The sequence below is a fragment of the Alternaria triticimaculans genome, assembly GCF_023758025.1.
Source record: "Alternaria triticimaculans strain BMP 0046 chromosome Unknown scaffold_11, whole genome shotgun sequence".
In the NCBI taxonomy this organism is placed as follows: Eukaryota; Fungi; Ascomycota; class Dothideomycetes; order Pleosporales; family Pleosporaceae; genus Alternaria; species Alternaria triticimaculans.
The window spans coordinates 982386-1002794 of NW_026055968.1; the positions used below are offsets into that span (position 1 = coordinate 982386).

Here is a 20409-nt window from a genome sequence, read left to right on the forward strand (position 1 = left end):
TGCGCACCATGACCCGATAGCTGATTGTTCTTTTCCTCTTCTTCATACCATTCACAATCTCTCACCATGGCGTCGGCGGTGTTTTTTCTCGACCTGAAGGGCAAGGTATGGCGGTCAGGCCTCTGGGAGGGCTACCTATTGACCATCGCATAGACCCTTCTGGCGCGCAACTACCGCGGTGACATCCCCATGTCAGCCGTCGAGAAATTCCCCATCCTACTGAGCGAGGCCGAAGACGAGAGCTCGGCAGTCCCACCATGCTTCTCCAGCGAAGGCATCAACTATCTCTACATCCGCCACAACAACCTCTACCTCCTCGCCCTCACCAAGCGCAACACCAATGCCGCCGAGATTCTCCTGTTCCTCCACAAGATCGTCGAGGTCTTTACAGAATACTTCAAAGAGCTCGAAGAGGAGAGCATAAGAGACAACTTTGTCGTTATCTACGAACTGCTGGATGAGATGATGGACTTTGGCTACCCACAAACCACCGAGACCAAGATATTGCAAGAGTATGCATCCCATACAGCTATATCATGGCCCCACAATAACAACAAGTCTGCAGATACATCACACAAGAGTCGCACAAGCTCGAAATCGCACGCCCACCCATCGCAGTCACAAACGCCGTCAGCTGGCGAAGCGAAGGTATCCGATACCGCAAGAACGAAGTCTTCCTCGATGTCATCGAATCGCTCAACCTCCTCGTTTCCGCGACCGGCAGCGTGCTACGATCCGAGATTCTGGGCGCTGTCAAGATGAAGTGCTACCTGTCGGGTATGCCTGAGTTGCGACTGGGATTGAACGACAAAGCCATGTTCGAGACCACTGGAAGGGCTACACGAGGCAAGGCCGTTGAGATGGAGGATGTCAAGTTCCACCAGTGCGTGCGATTATCAAGATTCGAGAACGACAGGACTATCAGCTTCATTCCACCGGATGGCGAGTTCGAGCTGATGAGCTACCGCCTGAACACACAAGTCAAGCCCCTCATCTGGGTAGAGTGCATAGTCGAGAGCCATTCAGGCAGCAGGATCGAGTACATGCTGAAGGTAGGCCGGTCTCTGGATAACGGCATGTAACAGGCTGACACGTCGCAGGCACGAGCACAGTTTAAGCGACGAAGCACCGCCAATAACGTCCAGATCTCGATTCCTGTCCCCGAAGACGCAGACACCCCTCGCTTCCGAACAAACATTGGCACTGTACACTACGCGCCTGAGACATCCTCCATAGTGTGGAAGATCAAGCAATTTGGTGGTGGCAAGGAATTCCTCATGCGCGCCGAGCTTGGTCTGCCATCAGTGCGCGGTGATGACGAGAAGGGTGGCGGTATGATGGGAGGCTTCGGTGGTAGCATGGGCGGTGTTGGCGGCGGAAAGGCCAAGAGGCCCATCAACGTCAAGTTCGAGATTCCTTACTTTACCACATCAGGTATTCAAGTGCGGTATCTGAAGATCATCGAGCCAAAGGTACGGACAAACTATCGTAATCGAATAGGCAGTGGCTAACATGCGCGCAGTTGCAATACCCGTCGCTACCTTGGGTACGATACATTACACAGTCTGGCGACATCGCTGTGCGGTTACCCGATGTGAATTAGTGGTGCTAAGAGAGCGCTGGCGATGAATATACCAATACGACTATGAAACATGCATTCCATGTGCACTGCATCGTTGAATGCGTCTCATGCAGGAGATGTGATGATATTTGACTACGAGTGAGGACTTGCAGGGTCTGGGAAGTACCAATGGACTTGGCACATTTGTCAACGTGTTGTGCCTGACATGCGCGCACACGACATGCTAGTACCAACATCCATATGCGACATTGGACAACATGCCTCTATGCAGTGTAGCCTCGCATGCGCGGTCCGCCTCATTTTACTTACGACTTTTGATCTGCTGAAATACTTGACGTTGACCTTCATCAGCTTTAACGCTTGTCTTATTGTGAAATGAAAGCGACACTACCTGCATCATTACGAGACAGTGGTTCAAAGGCAACATGCATGGAAGACTTGCAGCTCTAGAGGTTAGTCAGCGTCACGAGACAGTTTATTACTCAATCGAATATCAAAAAGACGCGTACACTGTCGCACACAAGTCATACTCGAGCGTAATCGAGTAGCGATGGTGGTGTCAGAGTGAGCGTCTCGTCGGTGCTTGCACCTCCGTCTCCGCCGATGATCGACAGTGGGGTCTCTGCATCATACGTTTGGTCGTAGTTCCCCACTCAACCTCAACTTGCGACACTCCATTGCCAGACTGAATGCGCAACGGACGCAATGGCAGCTCCCTGATCGTGCTGAGCCATCCTACTTCCAGCTCGTTCCTTTGACAACGCGACAGACGCACGCAATTCCAACAACCGACATATGCACGCGCGGTAATACCACAGCACGTTTCTCCGCGTTTTCTCCCCACCTCCATTCTCCGAAAAAGCACGCTGCAGCACATCTCACGCCGCCCTTTCTGTTTATAGTGACAAGCCCATCTTTCGATACACGCCATCTTACCCAATCACCTATAGCCCTGTCCATGTTCGACCAATGCAAGTTCGTCGTCAAGCTTTGATCGCCTGTTTGCAGACTCCACTACGCTCCACTACGCTTCGCTACGGCATGCCACAAGGCTGAAAGCCTGACCCTGCATCACCACCATGCCAATGACGCTTTCTCGGGAAACATGGAAGGGCTGCCGAGACAGTGCGTGTATAGGCTTGCGGACGCGTAAGCTTGTAAGCGTTGTTGCTTGTCATCTCTGATCCTACGCTTCTCTGCCATCCAGCGTAAGGTGGACTAACGCTCAGCTGAGCCTCGCGGGCCCCCTCCGGACGCGTTTCTATGACGGAGTAGTAAATAAGCTATGATGGCGTCCAATGAACGAGTGGGCCGCGTATGTTGTGTCTAAGGGTATTTGTATGCTGCGGTGTTCGCGTGTAAGAAACGATTTTTTTTTCTGGAGTTGAGAATACACAGGCGCGACTGAGACTGACAGGGCTGGGTATCGTTGCACGGAGTCGGTTACTGCATACTGTTTGTTATTACGTCTACGCGGCATAACAACAACGGTTCCCCAGACACAGACGCGAATACCACGACGCGAATACTACCTACCAAGATGAAGTTCACCTTCACAACCGTCACAGCGCTCATCGCGCCGATCCTCGGCCAGAGCATCACGCCAGCACCTACATCGACTGATCCATGGTATGGCTCCGGTCCACCATGGGCATCCTCCGACCCAGGAAAATGGTCTTCAATCTATGAATCCCTCCTCTCAGCCGGAAAGATCCCATCGACTCTAACCGCCGCACCCTGGCCAACCGGTAGTTACGGACCGGGCCAAGGACCCTGGGGTCCAGGCGGACCTCATGGTCCAGGTGGACCGGGGAGACACTGGGGAGGTAAGATAGCTTCCATCCCATCCCATCCTCCCTTCACCACCAAACCCCTACTAACCCCCTCCCCTAGGCCCCTCCGGTCCCGGCCCCTGGGGCTCCTCCAACTTCGGTCCCTACAGCGACTGGTCCACACGCTCAGACTGGCGGTCAGGCCCCTGGACCGCATGGTGGGACGGCAGTGCGTGTCCACCCTCTGACTGGCCTGGCTGGACAGCGGGGCCCTGGAGTAGTTCTGCGCCCTGGACCAGCTGGAGCGGATGTGAGGCTAGTACGACGGCGACGAGTGTTGTTACGACGACGGTGAGTGGGAGTTTGGTTACGACGACGGCGTATGGGTTGCAGGTTAATGCTGCGAGTGCGGTTGTGAGTGATAGTGGGAATGGGGATGCGGGGAGTGGAGCGCAGGGGAGGGTGACGGTGGGGATGGGGAGTTTGGTTGCGCTTGTGGGGTTGGGGGTGGGTGTTGTTTTGGGGTTGTGAGATGATGGGGGAGAGGGATTCGAGATGTCTGTTTCCTGAATGTCTTGGCTGGAGACTCTTCTTATACCATGAGATATATCGTCATGTTAGTGTAATCCCGTAGACGAAGTAACGCTTTTTTCCTTTAAATGTTCTCCTTATAATCAATTCAAGACATTTGCATGTCTTTTCGAGATCACTTTGCATCTGCTTGGAGAAGAGACGTGTCGAACATCGAAAGAAGGTATCTCACAACTCTTATATATGCCTGCGCAGACCAGACGTAGTCTCTCCATGCCAGGATCTTCAAGAACTCACACTACCATCTACAACATCCTCGTCATCTTCGCCTTCCACCCCGTCTTCTCCGCGCTCCCTTGCTCTCCACTCCCCACACTAATCCCCTCATCCACCACACCGGCTTCATCGTAAATCTCATCCGGATACACCGCCCTATCGATAAACGTCTCCTTCGGCGGCGCAACAACCATCTCCAACACCCCATACACCAGCGCCGTCGCCGTAAATCCTAGTAACCAACCAAAGCTATACGGCCTAGCACCCACACCAGCATCAATAGCCGGATTGATAGACTGAATGAACCCCGGCATATTCGGCGCAACGCCAACGAGAAAAGCGACAATAGCGCGCCAGTTGCAACCGGCGGTGTACTTGTAGATACCATGATATTGGTACAGAGCCAGCGTATCATACTTCCCACGATGCACGACCCAAAAGTCGACAACCATAATCGCCGCAATCGGACCCAGGAAAATCGCATAAGCAGCCATGAAATTCAGGAAACTACCCGCGGACGCGAGAATCTTCCAGGGAACAAGCGCCCAGCAGAGGACCGCGCAGAGGAGCTGGCCGCGGCGGATGTTGACGTAGCGGGGAAACAGGGCGGTGAGGTCGTTGGCAGCGGAGAGCGAGTTGGCGGAGATGTTGACGCCGAGGGCGGCGAGGGCGAAGGAGAAGGCGGCGAAGAAACGGGCGGCGCGGTTGTCCCAGTGGGCGATGAGGGCCATGGGGTCCCAGTCTAGAGTGCCGTATTTGACGGCGCCGGCCGAGGTGGCGGCTACGCCGATGAAGGCGATGAAGGTGAAGACTATGGGGAGGAAGGGCACGTATATGCATTGCCATTTTACGGAGACGCGGGAGTAGCGGGAGAAGTCGGACTGTAGTTACGATTAGCATGTTGTTTAGATCTCCAGACGGAGTTCGCAGCGGAATCCATGGAGGGTTAAGAGAACTTACCTGATTCACAGACAAGGTAGCATAATTCCCAATAACACTCGTCAAACTCGACAAGAACCCCCACGAATACGCACTCCCCGTCAACGTAGCCTTCTGATTCCACATCTCACCTCCCCCATCCGTACTCACAAACGCCCAGATGAGAATCGCAATCCACGCAATCGGCACAATGATACTCTTAGCCATGAACAGCCACCTCAACTCATTAGGATGCATAACCAAGAACGGCACGCTGCCGAGCCAGAAGATGAAGAAACTGATCATGGTCGCTGTATCGATGCCTTGGCTCTCAGGGATACCGTTTTCCAGTGTGAGGAAAGAGGGCCAGATGGCGCCGATCATGACGCGCACGGAATTCGCGCCGTTCATGTTTTGGATGGCGAACCAGAAGATGGCGAGGATGGCGCGCGAGACGATGGCGATGTAGGAGCCCCAGAAACCCCAGGAGGCGCGGGCGATGACGGGGAAGGGGACGTGGTGGAGGACGCCGATTGCACCGTTTAGGGCGATGACGAAGGAGATTATGAAGAAGGCCAGGGCGACTATGCCGAGAGATTCGCGCCATGTGAGGCCTGGTGGTGGTGTTAGTTGAGGGTCTAACTTGGGTAAGGTGGAATGTGGAGAGATGTACCGATTGCGATGATGCTGGATGCGAATTGCCATGTTGCGGCGCTGAGTTGATGTTAGCATTTCTTACTTCGTTGATGTCAAAAGTTTGGTAAAGGCATACTTGAATGCATCCGACACCCAATACGAGATGAAGCTCGTCACACCCCACTTCCTACCATGCCTCGGAACAGGGTCAAGATCTTTGTTCGTCCTGTATACCATCAATCAGTACAAAAACTTCATCATCGCGCATCTCCGTTTCCAATTCAGACCTACCATCGCGCATTGCCTTCCGCAAACGTGCTCTTGGGTTGCTCAACCCTGAGCGTCCAATGCGGCTTCTCGATCAACGGCATCCTGAAGCCTACAGTGCCAGCCACCAAGAACGTGGAAGGGCTGTAAAGATGGGAGGACCTTTTGTCCTTGAGGGTCTTTCCGCGCGACGGACACAAGCGCCTTCTTATCCTCTAGCAGCACGCACAGTCTCAGTGCAGATCTCCGAACAGCGGGCGCCCAGGATTGACGTTACGTCTATATCTCTGGCAAGGCGACGATAAGATAAGCGCCACGAGCCGACCATGTCAACACTTCGTCTAGAGACATGGATCGAGACCCAGCTGGACTAGACGAACGCCTTGAGCCTTTGCTCGCAGCCTTTTGCTCAAAAAACAACCACTCACACAGCTTGTCATGATGGTTAGCGGCTGTACCCAAGGTCTCGGTCCTTGGGAAATGCGACCGTTGCTAGATGGGGCCGGCTGTCATTCGACGGTCGTGCAGGTGCAGATAAGCACCCCAGTCGGTTCGGTCTTAGCGAAGGCGCCGCTCGGTAGCGCTTCAGCTGAAATTACCCCAGAGAGGGTGATCCCCACGCAACGCGATAGGTACGATGTCTCCTCCACAGATACACATATATGTGACGGCTCTAATCAATACGAAGAGAGTGATATAGTGTATCGTAGTACCTACTAAGGGTGCAAGCGTTTGACGAGCTTTGTGGAGGAGGGGAAAACCAGTGTGTCTCGGTACTTGGGGCGCATGCACGTCGCTGCCGACTACTGCACAAGCTGGCCTGGATTCATGGGTCAGTCGCGTAATCTCGTGCATACGAGAAGTGTCATTGAGCTGAACACATGTCAAGAGCCTCGAGCGGCAGATTGAATGGGGGTCATTTGGAAGAAGCTTCGTGAAGGCAAGTACGTTCAAGTTCATCGCGTTTTGCTCAATGCGCTAGCTACACATACGCCAAAGTATGGTCCTCTCGGATGGTCGCATTCACGCCTAGGTGGACCTCACCACCCACAACCGATGAGCCAGTGACGACTAGCTCGCCTGCGGTCTGCTCGTCTGTTGTCTTGAGATGTGGTGTATCTTTCAACTTGATCTCCACGCAGCTGAGGGGCACACCGAAGTGGCTGTGCTTGTTCGATGCTGTCTCCCTCCGGTAGTCATAGATGTTGGTTTGCGCAACGGCTCCCGCTACCTTGGCTGTGGTCAAAGCGTATACGACACGCGCTTTGGTGAAGATACGTAGATCGGAGAGGTCCTCCGAGCTAAGTGGTGGCGTGTTCAGGCCTTGTCGTTCAGACACAAAGACCAAGCGCAGCTTTCCAGGTGTTGTGCCGACAGCCGCCCTCTTGGGCGCATTGAGCTTTGTGAGGAGATTGTCGGTAGGCAGGCGGCCAGCAGTCAACATGCGCGTCTCGAGGTAATGTGCCAACTTCTGGGGGCCACCGGTTACTGAAGTCTTGGTGGTGTTGTGAAGCTTCGCAGCTGTTTCGGCCGAGACGACGGTGACGGTAGGGGCGATGGAGCGTGTAGCGAGTTCCAAATCGACACCCGGACCGGCAACGGACTGGATGACGACTGTCGCGTGAGAAAACAGAGCAACCAGCGTCAGGCACAGACAGTAGGAATGTGTAAAGGCGTCTGCGGGAAGGAACGTATCCGAGGCATTGAGACGGTGGGCGGCAGGGAGGGACGTGACAAGTGCACCAACGGCGGCAGTCAGATTCTGTTTCCATCAGTACGTGCATATGTCAACATGGTAGGTTTACGTACCTGTTGCGTGAATTCGACAACCTCTGCCGGCTTTCCAACGGCTTCTTGCCAGAGGAAGACAACGTTCCGAGGCTTGCCGGGATTCGACGGCAGTGGTATAGTGGCATTCTTCTGTTCCTGTACAAGCTCGTGCCAAACAGCAACATCGATCTTTCCGCCGATGCCTTCGGGTACCTCGCTCCAGTCCATGTGCCTGCTTGTCTTCTCTACAGTCCAGACGATGGAGCGCAGGCCGGACACGCCCTGACTGAGTTCGGCAAGAGGCACAGAGCCTGCCTCGGCGATGAGGGCATCAGCTTTCGTTTGAAGAAGGAGTTCGGCAAGGGTCTCGTGTGGCTGGTTGTATGGGATCAAGATAGGCGTAAAGTCGAAGAAGGCACCCGCAAAGAGTGCAGAGAGGAACTCGAGACTGTTGGGGAGGTAGATGGCCACTCTCTTAGCACCGCGATCCTGTAGATGCTTTCCGAGAATAGCAATCTCCTTGGTAACATCTTCCACTTTGTGCTCAGTGACGCCTTCCTTTCCAAAGACTGTCATGATGTTTGCAGTGCCGCTAGACTTTGCGCCCTTCTCGAGAGGGATCTCGCCCGTAACACGTCGCCAGATATCGCGAAGATCCCCATCTTTGCCGGCCGAGTACATGGGAGCGCCCGGGGGTCGTACGGCAAGACCGGTACGGAGAGGATCTGCTGGATGTTAGCTGGAACGTCTGCAAACATATCGTGGGGTGCTCGTACAGCCATGAGGAGTTTCGGGGGAGCGAAAGACAGCAGACTCTCCCGGCTGCCTGACATACGAAGCTACCGCCTGCCTTGCGAGCAGCAGCGGGTGTGTGTCGGCATCGGCGCTGTCGTAGATGACCCAGGCCAGGAAGCCGACGATGGTGAAGGCGATGAGGGTGCTGACGAAGTTCCAGCCTGCGAGTACCTCCCCGATGGTCTGATCGAGCTGCTCTAGAGTTCCGGCCATGGCTGAAGTCGCATGAGTGAAGTGAAGTTGGAGGTTTGGCTGGCAGCTGCGGGATGACGGCGGGGGTGAATTGGTCCGCTAGTGAAGGGACCCCTGTCGGCTCGCATGTCCGTCCTCCGATCGCCCTTGCCAAAACATGGTTGCTGTACAACCACTCTGACCTTCACCATCGCGGCACCCTGTGGCAGACAGAATGTGCCTGTAGCCGCGCGACGCTATCCGAGACTAACTACTAACCCAGCAGCATCAGTGAAAGTGTAGTCCGACACGCGAGCCAGCCCATCTCTTGCGACTCCCTTTCGGCCAAACAAACAATCAACGCGAGTAGCTAAAAGCTTCACACAACATGTCGGTAGCCCGATACGCGCAGCCTGCGACTCCGCAGAAGGCCGCGACACCATCTACACAGGCGGAACAACCATACACGCCCAATGGTTCTTGGCGGCATCCCAAGTTCGACGAGATTGCGCGCCGCCAGTACGCTACCACGTTTGACGAGCGCAACGTCAGGGCCATCGTCCTGAATGCCGGCTTCCTGTTTCTCTCGGTGTATGGTACTAGAGTCACTGAGAAGGTGAAGCTATTGGAATACGCTGCGTAGGTTCCTCACAGGCTGTCATCGTGGATCATGCTAACAGCCAGCAGAACACCGATCAACGCTGTCGTAAAAGCTGTTCCCTACAGCGCATGGGCCGTCCTCCTCGTCCGCATCGTATTCGCCGCAAACATCGTCATCGCATTCCTCCCTCTCATCCGTCGCTACTACCCCGACGAGATCGCCGACATACCTCTCACCCCTTCACAGCGCGCCTCCATGGGCTTGAAGGCCGGTGTCCAGGCGCCCCAATCTCCAGGCTCTGCCTTCGCTTCGCCGAACTACGTCACGCCTCCCCGATACCAGCGATCAACACCGCGTAGCAACAGCTTCAGCAATCAAGAATACGGCTCGGGGTCACCGAGCTTCGCAAGATCGGGTTCGGGCTCACCGTTTTCACCAAACAATGGAGGAAACTTCCAGAGATCAATGAGCGGGTCTTCTGCGACGAAGCGGTTGAGCTATGGTGGCAGTTCGATGAGCAGTAGCTTGTTCGGTGACAGCTCAATCAGCATGACGGCACCGGGCACCCCTACGCCCTCTACTGGCAAAGCGAGTGTCGGACTGAACAGCAAATGGCTGTACGAGAAGCGGAGAGACAGCCGAAGCGGCATGTTTGCGCAGTAAATCCTCATGGCGTATGATGTACAGAGACGTGGGACGGCAACATATCGCTTTATACCCTGATATATCGCGTGGGCGTTTTGAATGATTTATTTAGTTTAGCATAGCTTGGAGCTGGGGCATTGGAGTCGCCAACCTGCTGGTGTACGATAATACAAAGAGTGGAATCTTCCATGCCATAACGCCATCGATGCCTCGTATCTACGTGAACTCACTCTAACGTGTGATTCATCCGTCCGTTGTATCGTCAATCCTCTTACCCTAACTCATGAGAACCGATCTCCCTTCCGACTCCGATACACCTCAGGAGCCTCATACTTGCTCTTCTCGCCGACCCTCTGCCCCTCACTCTCAGGCGCATGTCTCGTCGGCGCCGGATCTTGACTCGCCTGCATACTGGGGTTGCCCTCGCCTCCCATACCACCATTACCTCCTCCCTCTGCCCTCAGCCTGCCCACCTCGCTCGTCACGCTCTGCGGCGCCGCCTGTGTAGATCCTGGTTTCGCGGTTGGGTTCAGCGGTGTGGTGGTAGGCGCGGAGCTTTTCAGGCCGTGCTCGAGTTCATAGAGGCGGATGCGTTTTTGGCGGTCGGCTTCGGCTTTTGCGGCGCGGTCCGCGTTTATGCTGCGTTTGGCGAAGAAGTAGGCGCCGCCGCCTGCGACTATTAGAGTTGCCCAGCCGTAGCTGTGGGCGGTGTTAGGGTGGGTTCATTGGAGCTTTTGGTGGGATGGTGTTGGGTTTGGCATGCATGGGGTGGGTGGACTTGTGGGTGTCTGCGAGAGGTGTGACGTACTATACTGATTTGACCTGTTCGACTGTTAGTGCTGATGACGGGGTGCAAGGTGTACATGGAGCTTACTGTGTTCATGATGGGTTGTGTATTATCGGTCTGAGAAGGGAATTGGTGTGTGTGGAAGCTTGTGGCGGCTTTGCGACAGCTCGCAAGTTTTCTGAGCGATGGATGATGAAAGTGGTCTGATTGTTGTAAGGCTGCCGGCGATTGTTCGGCGATTAGACAAGGACTCGCCGCCGCGGGGAAGAACGGTCGACTGGTACAAGTCAGCCAACTCTGTTGCACCACCTTTTCACTGCTTGCCACGGTGGAAGCAGGCTCCGCCCAGAATATCCCTAGGATGCCACCGTGGTTTACGCTATCTTCAACCGGGACATGACGAGACACGCGCCATTTGATTTCTACTGACAGCATGTCTCAATAACAGCGTTACTGTTCATGATACTCAGAGCACCTTGTCATCCCAAGGAATACTGGGCAGGCCCGCAATGGAATTTGTCAATGATTGTTGCTATCGAACACTCAGGAACCTGTTATTCGCGGCGACAGGCTATGTCTTCTAGTCTCTCTATGTTGAGCCTGTCACTTGGTAAGACGAAAGAGTTCCGAAGCCCCAAGACTTGACACCAAGGATGCTCTCACTCCAAAACTACTGACCACAGACAATGCGTTATCGCGAGATGTACGAGGGTTACAGCATTACCTTCAAGCCATCTCGCAAGAGTGGGTGTGCTGCATGGTGAAAGTGTGAGCCTTGCAGGAGTGTCATCGCTGCAGCCAACCTGGCTTTGAAGAGAAGGTGCAACACTTCGGGAGGATGGCTGCGATACCAACGAAGAAGAAGCAATGCTCACAACCATCGCCTCCACAATACGATCGCTTACTACACTGCTCGCTGCATCGTTGAGTCCGGAAGTCCGGCATGATGCGCGACAGGAATGCCTCAGGAGTGCGGAGATGACAGGTACAATTCCTGCGTCTGCGCTATCGCGACATCGAGCCCCTTTGCTTAGGCATTGTCGACAGCGTCCAACAGGCGACTCTACGCGAGAGACTGTGAGCCTATCTGCCGACAGCGCGGCGTTCCTGCTCCAACGGGTGGCCCCACAGGCATGTAACGGGAAGGTCCACTTTAACGGGCGCCTGATCTCGAAACACCAACATCCCGAGGCTCTTCGCATTTCATGGGACCGCCACTCACCATCTGCTGTTCCTTCGCACGAGCATAGTTTCCGGAATTGAGCCGGACATACGGCATGGCACTGTGCCAAGCCGTCGTGTTTGCATGTGGCGTGCGACGTTCTGATTCGAAACTTGACTTTACGGTCGTCGAAACCTCCCACGCCTCATCGCTAGCGTACTACGGCAAAACGGAGGCTGAATTGTTGGTGTAATGAGCGCTAAGTGACGGAGGGCATGATCTGGTCCAGGTTCTCGAAGTTTGAAGCCTGTGGAGCAGCCTCACCACAACGCCTCTACGTCCATGACAGGCTAGGTGTTCCCTTCAAGGAGGTACCACAAGCTCCTGCGAAGTCTACCCAGGGTGCTTATTCCTTACTTGGCGGTATTCCGTACTCCACTCTTTCATTGCCAAGTCTCTACTCAGGCGCCTAGGCCAGCACGACCATACACCAAACCCTTGACCTATACCGAAGCACGTCTCATGCAAGTGGACACCACCATGGATGTCGAGTAAGGGATTTCACGATGTGGTGGTTCGACTGGTCATGGAGGATGGTATATAGATTACCATCCGTTCCACTGCTGGTAATCTATCTCCATCAACGGTCTTCACTTCTTCACAGCTCGACGCTGGTCCTTCTTTACTCCACATTCTATTCTATTCTCAGCGCTGAGCGCCAACTTTATTTTAACTCCAATCACTATGTACTTCGCTGCCTCTTCCGTTGCGCTTGCTGCTCTCTTCACCACCGTGCACTCGCACGCAGCTATCTTGGCCGCCGTTGGAGACTCTGGTGAGAGTCAAGGTTTCTTGGTTGACCCTGCTATTGCTCGCAACTGCACAACCATCTCTCCTTGCCAGCAGGATGCTACCATCATCCGCGACTCGGAGATCAAGCAGAACATCGTCAACGCCTGCGGAAGGACTGAGATCGCTGGCAACATCGACATCGGCGAGCAGACCGAGAACGAGCTTGCTGCTGGCCGTATGGCCCAGGTTTCTGGCGGCTCCATGCTGGCTGTCACCATCCACCAAGTCAACGCCGATGGCGCCGGTCCATTCGAGTGCGACATGGACGAGACTAGCAACGCCGTCACCACCTTCACACCCCTGAAGGTGTCCAACAACATCCCCGGTTCTTTCGGTCTCTCCCAGGCCAAGGAGAAGGACTTTGTCATCAACGTCCAGATGCCTGACAACTTCAACTGCCTCGGTGCTTCTACTGGAAACATCTGCACTATCCGATGCCGCAACAACGCTATCGCCGGTCCCTTTGGTGGATGCTTCGCCGTCCAGCAGACCGACGGACAAGGTCGCACCGACGAGGCTGCCTCTGGTAAGTTCCACATTTTCTATCATCATCAGATTGCGTCTGCCCTATCCTGTATCCATACTCACTGCCGCTAGCTGTCGACACTGCTCAGACACTTGAGGGTATCTCTGCACAAATTCTGCAAAACAAGAAGGATCTTCCTGCTGCTATCGCGGCGAACCAGGCTGCTGGTGCTGCGGGTGGTAACGAGGGTGCCAGTGCCATCTCCGGTGCGTTGCTTTTTCATCCGTCACGTTTTTACCTTCATGGAGTTCATGCTAACGTTTCTTTCAGCTCTTATTCCTGACGCTACTCAAGCTCCCAACGCTGGCAACGGTAACAACGGTAGCAACAACGGCGGCAACCAGAACAACGGCAACCAAGGCCAAGGCCAGGGCCAGCAAGGTCAGGGTCAAGGACAGAACCAGGGCCAAGGCCAGCAGAACCAAGGCCAAGGTCAGAACGGCCAAGGTCAGGGTCAGGGTCAGGGTCAAGGCAACGGTCGCCAAAACCAGGGTCAGGGCCAGGGCGGCTTCGGCGGCCAGGGCAACCGCGGCGGCAACAGGTTCAGGCGCGCCCTCAAGTTCTTCAGCTAAACGCCTCATCCCGACGCAACATGAAGAACAACAAACACACACAGCGAAACAGTACATAGCCGATTGAGGTTGGTTGCAAAAAGCGCGAGAATTATAAAGGCTGGTCCGTTTTTTTACATTACTTACCACACTAACAATGTATATACCCTTTTTTAGTTACATATGGAGATATAGTAAAGGAGGATGGAGAGTGAATAAAAGACTTCTTCACCAATACTTTGTCTTTGATGTATCTCAACCCGGTCGTGACTGCATTATAGAGTATTTGAGAGAGATGAAAGATGGTGAGATCAGGATAGGTACCTACTAATTTGACATGGCCCTATGCTATGAGACCTTCGTATGACAGCAGTGACGTCTACATCTACGCAAGCTATGCTTTCACCCTCCCCGTTCCCTTCCTGCCAAAACTCGTCAATTCCACCACCAACGACATTCGCTAACACTGCAAACATCAGCATGTTCACTCTCCGTGCGAAACTCCATATCAAGACGCTTTCACCCAGCCCCCGCTGACTATATCACATGTACCCCCTCTCCTCCTAACCCCTCCTCATCCACACCCACAACTCACCAACTCAACTCACAACCAACAACTACACTCCCACACCAATCAACATCATGAATCCTTTCGGCAACTCAGGCGGTGACGACTTCTTCAGCGGCATGGGCGGCCCCTTTGGCGGTGGTCCAATGGGTGGCATGGGCGGTGGCCCCTTCGGCGGTATGGGAGGCATGATGGGAGGTGGCCCCCCTCCCATGATGGGCCGTGGCGGCGGTGGTGGTCCTATGGGCGGCGGAAACCCGCGTCAAGGCGGCTACTCCTTCTCTTCGACTTTCGATTCTACACGCCCAGAAGGCCAGCAATACCAAGAACACCACGAGCCCTTTGGCGACTACGCTGGCAGCCGTGGTGGTAGTGGTGGCGGACCTATGAGCGGCATGAGCGGCAGCAGCCACGAATCAGCCCCGCGTGGTAGTAGTAGCCGCGGCCTCATGTTCTCCGGTCTCTCACGCGCAGACAACCCATTCAGACAGTCACGCATGCCTAGTGCGAGCCGCGCCCAAGAACAGCCTAGCTACGGCCAACAGCGCTACATGGACGATCGAGATTACACCCGCGGCGGTGCTCAAGATCCGCGGTATGGAGCCGGATACGAAGATCCGCGTGCTGGTGGACAGTATGGTCATGGTGGAGGCGCAGGCCGTATGTTTGACTATGGTGGTCGTCAACAACCTTCTGGTCGGCAGGGCTACTACGATGATGAATCGGATTCAGAGGATGAGGGGTATAGGCCGCAGCAGCGGTATGCTCCTCAGCAGGCTTACGGTGGTGGTGGTGGTGGTGCGAGGCGTGCTGGCGGTGGAGGTGGAGGAGGTGGTGGACGCCAGTTTTTCAATTTTGATCGTAATGGGAGGAGGAATGACTAGGGTGATGGGGTAGCTGAGGACGTATGAGACCATGCTGTTGGCGCTTCTTTCTTTTCTTCTCGAGCCGGATGAGCTGAAATGGCTTGAATGGCGTTTGGGATGGTATGATGCTTTTCATGAGATAGCTTCCGAGAGCTTTTCTCGAAGACAATGCAGATTTGTAGTATGAACTGGAATATTGTGGAAATGATGACGGTGATGGCTTGTATGAGACTGCTGCGTCAATCAGCTTACCATCATGGTACCTACAGACACTGCAATGATGACCACAGTCATCGATGCCGATATTCTCGTTGTCTACCTGGCGAAAGGGATTGGTAGTCGCCTAAAAGACCGACAAGGAGTTGCAGACGAAGCATCGAGGAAGTTGTAGATGCGACCTATCCATACCGGTCAAGACAAGAGAACCACAAGTGTTGCCAATCATCGCGACGTTGCGTGGTCACAGAAAGAGAAGTTGCAGCGAGGTTACCCAAGGCCACTGCCACACCCATCCACCAATCACCATCGGTCCGTTCCTGCTGACACCTCCAGCCTCCCCTTGCTCCGCGAAAACCGCCGATTCGTGACTGCGAGCAGAGATGTCGTGACCAACTGCTCACCAATGCGCTGTTTGTCGCCAAGAAGGACTCTTTCTGCATCCCGGTAAAAGCCTCTGTCGCGAAAAGGCGGCGGCTCGCGCGTACTCGCGCGAGGGTGGTGTGACCCGGATCGCCAAGATCCTGAGGCATCCTCGCGAATGCACGCCTGAAGAAATGTGGCAGAAAGATGAATAGAGAATTTACGCGAACTGATCCAACGATTACACCAGGCTCGTGTCAACGATTTTGTCATTATACTATGTGCCTTTGTAAGCCGAACCCGCAAGAGACGCTTTCAAAGCAAGATATAAGCAACAGAACCAATCCCTAGCGGCAAGGCAGCCCTAGCCGCAGCCCACAAAAATGGTGACATTCGACTCCGCCTGCATACGCCGCTCATCTCCACGTGCAGGTCAGCCGCGGCCGTAGTGCGAAGGACCGTTCGTTCACCCCTTGCTCAATGGCCTCAGGGCAGACGTCCTAGGCAGCCATCTTGAAACGTATTAATAGCCCCCAACGCCCCCATGTTACCATTCTCCCACCTGTATTGACTTGCTTTGAAGAGGTTTATACAGCAGAGCACAGAATTACCGACGCAACCAAGACCCCACACGCGCCGACACGACCGAAGCTTCCTGGCCCCACATTCCGAGATCATCTTCCGTAGGGCTGGTCACACGCGAGTGTCTATAATCACGACTGCAACGACGGTACAAAGGCACAACCATTAGTCCAGATCGAAACTTCATATACCATCTTCCTTGCTTCTTTCCACATACCGACATACAAAATGGCAATCTCAACACACGCCCTCTCCCACCTCCGCACATACTCTACCCGCCATCTCCCACGCGACCCACACTACCGCCTCAAAGCCACTTTAGCAACAAGCTATGTAGTCTCTGCGCTCGCGTTACCTTTTGTGCCACCGCTTTTGGAGACGAGGAGGGCTAAGGCGGATGGAAGTTATTTGACGAGGTATGTTTAGTTCTTGAGATAGATTTGGGGGAGGACGGCGGGATACCTACCGGATTGGGAAGGAATGGGATGAGGGGGATGAATGATGTGAGACGAGCGAGGAACGGAATGCTGACGTGTGAGCAGGGAGAACGCGTACTGTTCGTCACAGACTCTTGGGTGTGCGCGATGATGGGTTTGGTGGAGGTAAGTTGATGGGCGATGGGGAGTATGAAGTCATGGCTGACGTTTATCGCAGACTTCTTCTTTAGCGGTGTGTCAGCTGCAATTCTCTTCGCGATGCTTTTCTACATACCCGGCGTTCGTCTATTGTTAGGAGGTTTCATACAGACCGAGATCCAATGTTGCGTGTGTAGCATGAGCAAATAACAGCTACTGTTAGTGATCAGGATAAGACGTTTGATAATACATGCATCATTAAAACTATTTTCTAAAGCCAATAGTACACAAGAATCCACTATTGTAGTTGCTCACAGACTACCGAAGTCGATCATGAACAGCTATCACTCTCCCGACTGCTTAGTCAACGTCGTCGTTGTTGGTGCTGGTGTTGGCGGGCTGTTGCTGGGTTTCCAACGCATCGTGCATCTCGTCATCGTCGTCATCCTCCTCCGTATCCTCATCCATATCGCTATCATACTCGTCCTCAGTAGCCACCTCCCACACAGTTGTAAAAAGCTCTCCGTCGTCTTCGAACACAGGGTTGCCGTCCTCGTCAAATACAGGATTGCCGTCTTCATCGATATACTGCTGAACGACATCATCGTCGAGCTCAAGATCGAGCGCCATATCGTCATCCTCGTCAAGATCATCGACCTCGAAATCCTCATCGCTATCAGCTGATTCTTCGCTTCCGTCATCTGAGCCGAATATTTCCCTGAACGATGGGAGTCGGCCGCCGCGGTTCACGAGGCTGTGCTTCATGGAAAGCGTAAGACGTCGTGTCTTTGACTTTAAGAGGCTGATATCCACTTCGCTTAGTTGGTCCGTTTCAGCTTCTTCTCTCGCAAGCGATTCAACTGTCTCTTGGTACTCGTTGGTAACTTCTTTCCTGATGAAACTTCTGAATCCATCCATGCTCGCATCGTACAGGCATTCGATAATAGGAACGCGCTCTTTGTGCAGGTACGGTGGTATCAAGCCTTCGCTTTTGTGTAGTTCCAACGACATCTTCAGGTTGATGCCAGCCTTGTGCAGCTTGAACGCCTTTGCGTGGCGATTGCGGAGACGTTCCTCATCGCAGATATACTCAGACTTTGCCGTGTCGAGCCTATGAGCCACACGGGGCGAAGTCAGCGTATGATTCTAAAAGCAACGTCATCTTTGTTGTCAGAACTTACCACATGTAGGATGATTGCAACAATTCGAGTGTGTCCAGAGATGGCAGAGCGGCGTAGTGGTCGAAGTCAGGCGGCTGATCCCAGAAGTCGACCGGAACATCCCAATGCCGACGGATACGAAGTGTTTCCAGGCTAGGGGGCGCCAGATCACGGTTCATGATGATAGCCTGATGTAGGAAGGAGTTCGTGTCGCATTCAAGGTACTTCAGAAGGTGGAAATCGCGCATACCATCACCAGGTGGGCGTATGCTGCGGAGCACCTGAGGGCTCTTGTCGAGCCTCCAGCCAGGATTTAGATGTGTAAGGCTTCCCAGCGAATGCGCGACTGCAGAGAGAGCCTCCAGTGATCCGCCTGCGTCTTTGTTCAGTAAAGGCTTAGCCCGCCTTGACCGGTTAATATTGAAGACATTCTCGCCCATAGTCAACGACTTCAGACGCGCCGGAGTTCGAAGGATGCTGAGCAGACTTTTGGGCCGCAGTTCGCACTCGTCAAAAACAAGCGAGATCAGAGGAGTCCTCTTCGTGTGTGTCGCGAGCTCAGGGATCTCGGAGTCTGGGAAGGCCACACAGGAGACGTGAAGGTGTTTGAGTGCAGGGTGACGGAAGAGGCAATGGAACCCCTCAAGGTTCCAGAAGTCGGTAGCAGTACCGTGCGAGTGGATGGTCAAGTTCTCAAGAAGACCCAGCCCAACTGTCCGCTCGAGATTCTTTCCCAAGCGCCGCTCAGCCGCGATCTTGTCCGTCTCTATCGGGCCATCCACGCAAGCTGTGTCGAGCGCACGGCGGAAGCGTTGCATATCGCCGTTGACCCAAGCCTGTCCACCATCGTTCTCCCAATGAAAGTTATCGTACGGGCTCTCAATATGCCACTCCCTCAGGTTGACCATGCGAGCTACGCACTCGTTGAAAGTCGTCCTTATCTCGGCGCTGTCTTTTAAACTGTCGTCTTTGTATGAATACAAGATCTTGAGGGTTTGTACGGCGCGGACGCGTTCAGGACGCGATGTGAAGGCTTCGATGATGGCGTGGAGGTTCTTTACGGATAGAAGCTCGATTCGGTTGTAGAGTCGCTCTTCTGCGAGGTTTTGCATATCGCGACATGTCCGAGCGAGAGCGCATAGTGCCTTGTTGTTGCCTTGGAGATGATCGATTACGACGAGAGCGAGTTCGTTGGGGAGCGTCGACGTCGCCGTGGCCAGAAGATTGGACGTCATGATGCGCGTGGTACGCGATCGCGGAGGTTTTCGTATATCGGAAAGAGATGCGTTTATGGCAATGGTCGATGGTTGCACTACTCAAGCTGATTCAATGATCAGAATATTGATGCCTAAGTTGTCCTAGATATCTTAAGTCAATAATCGTGTGGCGGAAGGCGCTGATTTCGGGCCGAGAGCAAACACGTACTGCAGGCGATGGAAGGACGCCGTGTTTGGCGACTGTGATACGAAGTCGTTAATCGGAGAATTTGTTGTGATGCGTGAGGAACGCGATTTTCCCACGGCGAACTAAATTATCAGATTATGCAGGGACGACGACGAGGGGCCGAGGCGGGGTTTGCAGCGCACGGGCCAATGACGTTGACGCGTCGTCCACTCACCCATCCACGCCTTCACATACACCTTCAACACCCCCAGATGGCCACCACCGACCCTGTCGAAGCAATTTCGCGCGTTTGGCTAGAAGGCGAACGTGTGAACACGCCGTAAGTTATGTGAGAAGCGCGTCTGAGAGGAAGAGCCTAGAGCATCGCGTGCCTACAGCAATGATGAGTGCATATGTCGGGTTTCACTGCCACGGAATAGTATACAGCTCTGCTCCTTTCTATTTCGTATATCTCATGTTCATTCAGTAGGCTTGGGATTCATGCGGATGCTGGAGCCGAGGCGAGCTATCATCTTCGTTCACGGATCTTTGATCCACGCGTCTGCAACGAGTATCGCATGTTTTAATGTAGTCTCCGGAAAACTCCGGGCAGTCGCCTAGTCCTACTCTCATCTCAGGTGCTCTGAATCTGCTGTGTAGTGAGTTGCCTGGGCGTCCCGCTGTTTTGTTGGCACGACGACCTGACAGCCTTATTGTTTGCCTCTCCACCGTCTTGACAGCAACTATTGTGCGCGAAAACCCTAAACTACGCACGCGGTCACCCTGAACTGGATGAAAGTACATCTTCGAACTGATTTTCGCATATTTACTTGAGCGCACCTTGGTCTCACCTA

The 20409-nt window shown here is 54.0% G+C and overlaps 7 protein-coding genes across 7 annotated transcripts; 4 read left to right on the plus strand and 3 right to left on the minus strand.

Moving 5' to 3' along the window:
• Positions 1-66: 66 nt before the first annotated feature.
• Positions 67-1603, plus strand: APM1 (AP-1 complex subunit mu-1-like; the record flags this gene model as incomplete). Its single annotated transcript, XM_049368091.1, has 5 exons — positions 67-105; positions 154-512; positions 566-1052; positions 1101-1472; positions 1523-1603. 5 exons carry the CDS (start codon positions 67-69, stop codon positions 1601-1603), a joined length of 1338 nt encoding a protein of 445 aa, XP_049220412.1.
• A 2587-nt stretch (positions 1604-4190) lies between these two features.
• On the minus strand, positions 4191-8760 carry J4E78_007486 (uncharacterized protein; the record flags this gene model as incomplete). The annotated part of the gene is made up of 8 exons (XM_049368092.1): positions 4191-5042; positions 5122-5693; positions 5753-5793; positions 5852-5941; positions 6007-6126; positions 6975-7744; positions 7792-8477; positions 8529-8760. 8 exons carry the CDS (start codon positions 8758-8760, stop codon positions 4191-4193), a joined length of 3363 nt encoding a protein of 1120 aa, XP_049220413.1.
• A 346-nt stretch (positions 8761-9106) lies between these two features.
• On the plus strand, positions 9107-9982 carry J4E78_007487 (uncharacterized protein; the record flags this gene model as incomplete). The annotated part of the gene is made up of 2 exons (XM_049368093.1): positions 9107-9357; positions 9406-9982. 2 exons carry the CDS (start codon positions 9107-9109, stop codon positions 9980-9982), a joined length of 828 nt encoding a protein of 275 aa, XP_049220414.1.
• A 263-nt stretch (positions 9983-10245) lies between these two features.
• On the minus strand, positions 10246-10847 carry J4E78_007488 (uncharacterized protein; the record flags this gene model as incomplete). Its single annotated transcript, XM_049368094.1, has 3 exons — positions 10246-10663; positions 10773-10786; positions 10839-10847. The coding sequence occupies 3 exons, from the start codon at positions 10845-10847 to the stop codon at positions 10246-10248; spliced, it is 441 nt and encodes a 146-aa protein (XP_049220415.1).
• Positions 10848-12657: 1810 nt separating this feature from the next.
• J4E78_007489 (uncharacterized protein) lies at positions 12658-13863 on the plus strand (the record flags this gene model as incomplete). Its single annotated transcript, XM_049368095.1, has 3 exons — positions 12658-13291; positions 13363-13497; positions 13562-13863. 3 exons carry the CDS (start codon positions 12658-12660, stop codon positions 13861-13863), a joined length of 1071 nt encoding a protein of 356 aa, XP_049220416.1.
• A 621-nt stretch (positions 13864-14484) lies between these two features.
• On the plus strand, positions 14485-15294 carry J4E78_007490 (uncharacterized protein; the record flags this gene model as incomplete). Its single annotated transcript, XM_049368096.1, has 1 exon — positions 14485-15294. One exon carries the CDS (start codon positions 14485-14487, stop codon positions 15292-15294), a length of 810 nt encoding a protein of 269 aa, XP_049220417.1.
• Positions 15295-17372: 2078 nt separating this feature from the next.
• On the minus strand, positions 17373-19407 carry J4E78_007491 (uncharacterized protein; the record flags this gene model as incomplete). The annotated part of the gene is made up of 2 exons (XM_049368097.1): positions 17373-18123; positions 18194-19407. 2 exons carry the CDS (start codon positions 19405-19407, stop codon positions 17373-17375), a joined length of 1965 nt encoding a protein of 654 aa, XP_049220418.1.
• Positions 19408-20409: the final 1002 nt, after the last annotated feature.